Source organism: Etheostoma cragini, chromosome 9 (genome assembly GCF_013103735.1).
Source record: "Etheostoma cragini isolate CJK2018 chromosome 9, CSU_Ecrag_1.0, whole genome shotgun sequence".
Taxonomy (NCBI): domain Eukaryota; kingdom Metazoa; phylum Chordata; class Actinopteri; order Perciformes; family Percidae; genus Etheostoma; species Etheostoma cragini.
In genome coordinates this window covers 1,700,388-1,707,005 of record NC_048415.1, presented here as the reverse complement: position 1 = coordinate 1,707,005, position 6,618 = coordinate 1,700,388, and the positions used below count along the sequence as shown (strand labels likewise).

General features: G+C 42.5%; 1 protein-coding gene across 2 annotated transcripts in view; it reads left to right on the top strand.

Moving 5' to 3' along the window:
- The window catches only part of zc3h3 (zinc finger CCCH-type containing 3), a 69,115-nt gene extending 68,270 nt beyond the window's left edge, over positions 1 to 845 (top strand). For both annotated transcript variants that reach the window (XM_034880503.1, XM_034880502.1), the window contains one exon: positions 570 to 845. In XM_034880503.1, coding sequence (XP_034736394.1) covers positions 570 to 601 — 32 coding nt within the window. In that variant the 3' untranslated portion in view covers positions 602 to 845. The remainder of the gene's footprint in view (positions 1 to 569) is intronic.
- The last annotated feature ends 5,773 nt before the right edge of the window (positions 846 to 6,618 follow it).

Sequence of the window (6,618 nt, the reverse complement as noted above, 5' to 3'; positions counted from 1 at the left end):
CCCTCCAACCACCCACTCTGTCCCTGCACCCACTCTGTCCCTCCACCCACTCTGTTCCTCCACCCACTCTGTCCCTGCTCCCACTCTGTCCCTTCAACCCCCCACTCTGTCCCTCCACCCACTCTGTCCCTCCACCCACCCACTCTGTCCGGGGGGTTTGTGGTCCTAAGTGTTACTAATGACACTCTGGTCCTCCAGTAACACACTGCAGAGCCTCATTAAAGGTGGAACTCAGCCAAACAAGCTTCTCCTCACTTTGCATAAATTAGCTCAGATGCAATGTATCACTGCCAGACTGTCATCTTACACACACACACACACACACAGTCACACACTCACACACACTTTCTTTACACAGACCTTGATACATCCCTGTTGTCCTGCTTTCTTCCTCATTTACTCATCAGCTGAGATGTCATCACTCAGCATTTCAGCGTGATTCGGCACACAGAAGATCCGAGTCAGTTACACATGATTGAACACGCCCCCCCCCCTTGTCTTTTTTGTTCATTTCATCTCTGCCAGTACTTTTTCTTTTCATTTTTAATTTTGTCTTTTCTCATCTGTAGAGAAAAAGCTGCAGATCAAGCCTCGGCTGTGAGACCACAGAGAGAGAACTGGACGTGGAAAGCACTCGATGAGCGATGATTTCCTTGCTCCAGGTTTGTCCTGACAGGTGTATCTGTGTCTGAATTTCTTCACTCAGGGCTTGAAAGTTTTATTTTCTCTACCTATACTATCTCCATCTGTTTTACATAATCAATCTGGGTGTTTACAGTACAGATTCTTTCCCTCATCAGGTTATGTCAATTTTTTTTAAAAGACAAATAAAATATCAACTTTTACTGGGTTTTGTGTCCCGGGCTCTTCTTGACATGTGGAGGCGGTGCTGTGAGAGTGTTTATACGCTCCTGTTCGGGAGCGGCGGTGTCGTCACATTAGCCGGGCGTGTTTGGGAGAGTTTTCATTTGGGAGGTGGTGACAGGAGCAGCAGTGCCAGGAGCAGCAGTGCCCGTCACGTTAAAGCCCGCAGGACTCGACACATGAGCGGACGGTGACTTCATCCTCACCATGCTGCCAGCCTGTGTGCATGGGACTCGATAAACGGTGCGCACAAATCAGTCTCTTTACTTTTACTTCTTATTTGCTTTGTATCTAAACCACTAAAGTCATATACCGTACATGAAGTTCTGTCACTTTATATTCCAAGATGGGGGGGGATTTTATTTGATCACAAGGTTTTCATATATGCATATAGACATATATGCTAATTGGAATAATAATAATCTGGTAATCCATTTATGCCATCACATATGTTAAACCAAATATCTTTATATATTTGAACTGTAACAATCCCAGGATGTGATAACAACAGCTTAAAGAGTCTGGAAATATTTGGTTTATGTACCCTAAAAGTGGCTTGATGATGTTTTAAGCCCCCAACAGTGACTTCAAGGCACCTAACCTTAACCCTAACCATTGCCTAAATTCAGCGCTGCCTGGAAGGCAACGTTGGGGGCTAAACCCTCATGTTGTCCTCATGTTTTCCTATATCAGTGTTCTTTTTAATTCCCCAAAAAACATGATTGATTCCACCCAACGCTCTTTGCCAAGTACAAATCTCTACTTTCATTCATTTTGGGGCGTCCTATTTCATTTTATAGCATTTGTAAAACAAATAGAAGTGTTTTTGAAATAGTATTGAGTAAAAGTTGACATATTCCAGTCTGTGATTATCATCAACATCCATTCCTTTAATTTTAGTCTCAATAATTCCTAATTTCTGCTTTTCTAACTCAAACATCAGGTATAATTCCCTATAAATGAGGTTTATTGACCATAAATTCCAAAAATAACTGTAAAACTAAAGTTAATAAGTTAGTGTTACATAGTGTTGAAAACGTCCAAAAAGTGAATAACACTGAAAAAAAGTGTTGAAAAAGGGACAAAAACGTAAGAAAAGTTAAAAACATAAATACAAAGCGTCAGAAAAAGTGTTTGTTTTTTCAATTTTGACAGGAAGACAACACAAGGGTTAAAACATCAAACACATTAAAAATGCTTACATTTTTTTTCTCTTAAAAAACTGAAGGAAAGTGATTATCTGAAAACATATTTTCTCTCCACTGCTTCCATTCAAACTGCAGCTAAAGCTCCATTTGGACTCCTCATGGCTTCCATTGTTAATATGTTTCCATCTATGTGATAAGCAAAACCATTTTGACTTCTTCCATGTTCACACCTCTTATTTATTGTCTTTTGTATGTATTGTTTGGACCCCAGGAAGATTAGCTGTCGTCTCGGCGTCAGCTAATGGGGATCCTTTGAAATAAACAAATAAACACCAGGTTTTTTTCTATTTACCCAAATACACGCTCCAGATGGGGTTCAAATCACTGACATGAGTGATGTTAAACTCCTCCTCCCCTTGAGAAGTGAATCCAGTCCGAATGGGGACACTAATTGTCTTCCTAAAACAGATTTTTTTATTTTATAATTAACTTATCGGCGTATAGCACCTTTGCCACCTGTTATCCTACAATGCACGGAGCTGATTAACTAAAGCACTGGTTCCCAAACGTTTTCAGCTCAAGACCCAAAAGAGAAATTTGGTGTCTCCCCGGGACCCAAATTTACAAAACAAAACCATGAATCATTGTAACATCTACGTTTTTAAAATGTGGACAAAAGACGGAACAAACCATGAATTTTAAATGTATATGAAGTATATTTATTCCATTATAAAAGTAAACAACAACAGAAAAGGTCTCTATTCTCCTTACTGGGTCTCACCCCTTTATCAACTCATTTTCTCATCCCCTCCTAGGATAAGAGAAGAGAGAGAGAGAGAGAGAGAAACCCCCCCCCCCACACACACACACACACACACACACACACACACACACACACACACACACACACACACACACACACACACAGCGTCTGAGCTGAACAGACCAGTGTATCAGATTGAGATGCATTTTACTCTGACAATGGGCGACCCAATAAATCGGGTCTGCGACCCATTTTGGGTCCCAACCCTAAGCTTGGGAAACATTGCACTAATGGATTGCTGTGTTTGTTAATGTGGTGCAAACCACGATAAAAGCACTAACTTGCAATTTAGTTTTTGCCAAAAAGGAAGAAAATTAAGATTTTACAGTTATCATAATTAATCATGAAAGTTACTAGATGTTCTGTTGTTTTTGGTGTTTTACGGAGGACAATAAAGTCATCAGTAGGATCCTCTTTTCACATGTACAGTTATTTCAAAGATGTATTCCCATACAAACATGGAAGCAATACACCGCTAGGACAACAGTATACACACAAGCATGCATATGTACTGCCTCCTCGTACATGTACTGCCTCCTGGCAGCTGTGTGTATTAGAGCACCTGTTTGTGTGTTTGTGTGTGTGTGTGTGTGTGTATGTATTTGTGTGTGTTTACCAAGACTTCTGTACCTGAATAGTTAAGCCAATGCTGAAGTGCTTTAAAATTGCATTCTATCTAACTTCCAGCAGGGGGCGACTCTACTGGCTCCAAAAAACAGAGTAAAATTAGCCAGTTGATTTATTACCTCACTAAACATTTTCATAATGAGATTATGGTCTCAGCCTCTAAAGTCTTCTTCATCACAGCGTGATGTTCATTTTAGAAAATATAGTCCTATTTTTCTTAAAATAGACGGGACCTGTCAATCAGGACGCTCTCCCTCACAGCCGTGGCCTGGCTCTGACTCACTAGTTGGTGTTTCGTCATTGAGAACGAGCTAGCATGCTACAGTTAGCCACCTCGTCTCGGCTAGTGCCGTGCAGATGTTGACCAGCTCACCCAGAGACTGAAGACGGAGGACATTCAGAAACCGGATCCCACTCAAATCAGCATGGGTAGTTTTTTTTCTCCAAGTTTGCATGTGTGGAAGCACCAGAGACACAAAATAACACCCCAATAAAATGGGCACTTCAACACTGCGAGATAGGGATGTGGCCTTGACAGGGGTCTGTGCTCTCCAGTGCCCTTTTAGCTTGTCATCCCTTTTGGAAGTAGTAGTAAGATCCAGTTTGTTTTCACAAAGCTCCTTTTGAAGAATAAAAATGCTTCTGGAGTGAATGCATTTTCCAGATGTATCAGCGTTAGTGTGATCCTGACCTCTAACACGAGAGATCAGTGGGCACAACCTGAGGATTGTAAAGGCAACTTAGTTCATGTACCGATGGGCACGTACTGCCACTTGAATACATAGATTTTGTGTGTGTGTGTGTGTGTGTGTGTGTGCGCGTGCGCGTGTGCGTGTGCGTGTGCGTGTGTGTGTGTGCTCAACTCTATCTTCTCTCAGATGTATTGACAGCAGCGAGCGGAGATGGAGCGCTCGCCATGTTTCTCAGAAAAGGCAGGAGACAGGGAGCCATCACTCTTCTCACCACACGTCTCTTTTTCTTCTTCCTCCTCCTCCTCCTCTTCACCCACGTTGCTGCACTCCTGCGCTGAAGGCGTAAGTGCCTTAGACAGATGTCTGCTGCCTCTTGTCTAAAACCCTCAACGCGAGCTGCTGAGCTCGGCAAACTCTAATTAAGATCAATATTTCAATTTTTAGTAAAAGCGCACGAGACGGAGAGAAGACAGAAGGAGAGAAATCATCTGTCCGCGTGGATTCGGAGAGACAAAAAGAAAGGTCAACTGTGATTCTTCATCGTGTGTGTGTGTGTGTGTGTGTGTGTGTGTTTGAGAGTTTATTGAGGACTGGTTTGTGTGTGTTTAAACTCTGGTGGATTTTTGAGGACTATGGTTACCTGGTCCTCTGATCTCTGCAGGGTAAATCCAGACAACTAGCTAGACTATCAGTCCAGTCTGAGTTTTTTGACTAGAACTACTTTTTTTGAACGTACACATTTCACCAAAACAAGTTTTTTTCCCAGAGGCTACGCACCGTAGCTCTGTCTGGCACTTAGCACCACCCGAGACGATTCTGATTGGTTTAAATCACCTCTGGATTGTTGTTCTCCGATGCTTTATTACATGTCATTTAGCTGAGGCTTTCATCCAAAGCAACTTAAGTTTGCTACATGTCAGAGGTCACACTCCTCTGGAGCAATTAGGGGTTAGGTGTCTCGCTCAGGGACACATTGGTTGATGTATCGTAGTGGTGACTGATGTGCTGTGTGGACTATCCAGACCCTAGCCCGACCCTCCTCCGTGGCGCCGTGGAGGAAGGTCTGGCATCGCGAGACTATGGAGACCTCTGACAAAACGAAACACAGCAGAGTAGATATAGCTCACTTTAGCTTGTGGATTAGCACAAGCTAATCTGCTGTAAAGCCAACCAGGTGGGAGAAGCCATCAGAGACAATAGCAAACGGACGAGGTTAAAGGAACACGCCGCCTGTTTGGGACTTGAGCGTATTCCCCGTATCCCCCCGAGTTAGACAGGTCCATACATACCCTTCTCATCTCATCTGACGCACCCACCACTAGCCTAGCTTAGCACAGATGCTGGAGGTAACCGCCTCAATCTGTCCTACTGCTCCCAATGAGTGACAAAATAACACCAACATGTTTCTATTTACATGTTACACAAATAACAAACAAGTTTTGGTTTAAAAAACAAGAAGAGAAGTTATTATTTATTTTGACTAATAGTTAAGATCACAACAAGTTGAGTGGATTGCATATGGTACATGTCAAAGTTTACTTTATGTGTTTTTTAACATTAATATGAGTTCCCCCAGCCTCCCTATGGCCCCCCAGTGGCTAGAAATGATGATGGGTGTAAACCGAGCCCTGGGTATCCTGCTCTGCCTTTGAGAAAATGAAAGCTTAGATGGGCCGATCTGGAACCTTGACCCTTTATGACATCATAAGGTGCAAGATTGGCTGTTGACAGAAAACAACTACAATGTTTTTGCAAAGTTTGCCGCAAGTTTGTGTCCAAGGATCATTGTTTTAAATGAACTTATTCATCAGAAAACGAATGCCGGAGAGTCATGATGATGCATGGCAGTTAAAGGGCCGGCGACCAGCTCTGATCCACCATGTGTACAGGGGCAGTCAAAAGGACTTTGGGCAAGTAGAGTTTTTTTTTTGTATTTTGTCCGATGGGGCAAGTTTAAACCCTGTAAAATAAAGAGATCTCATCCACGTTTTGCATCTTTCCTTCTTGTCTTTCCTCTTTCTGAGCGGACTGCAGTATGAATAAAAGATATACTCTTTATGAAAAATGTGTTCTGTTTTCTCACAGTTTCAGTTAAAAGCTACGCAGGTTTCTCTCTGTAGATTTAAGCTAACAAATCCCTACAAGTCACCCTGTTGTCTTTGTATTGAGTTCCTGTTGCTTTGGAGGGCATTGCCAAGGGGCTCTTGAGCAAAGCACCACGCTCCCAACTGCTCGTGACACACTGAGCATGTGTGTAATTCCGGCCTGTGTGTGATAACAACAGAGTGTAAAGTGTAATTTCTCCTTGCAGGATTAATAAAGTATGCATTATTATTACATCATTACGATTATTATTATTATTATTTCTGACAGTCAAGACTAAGTCCTCTGTGTATGATGGGGGAAACTTCATGTTGGTTTGGTCCGGTCTTCGTAGGTTTCATGAGGTCTTCTGGGTCCGTCC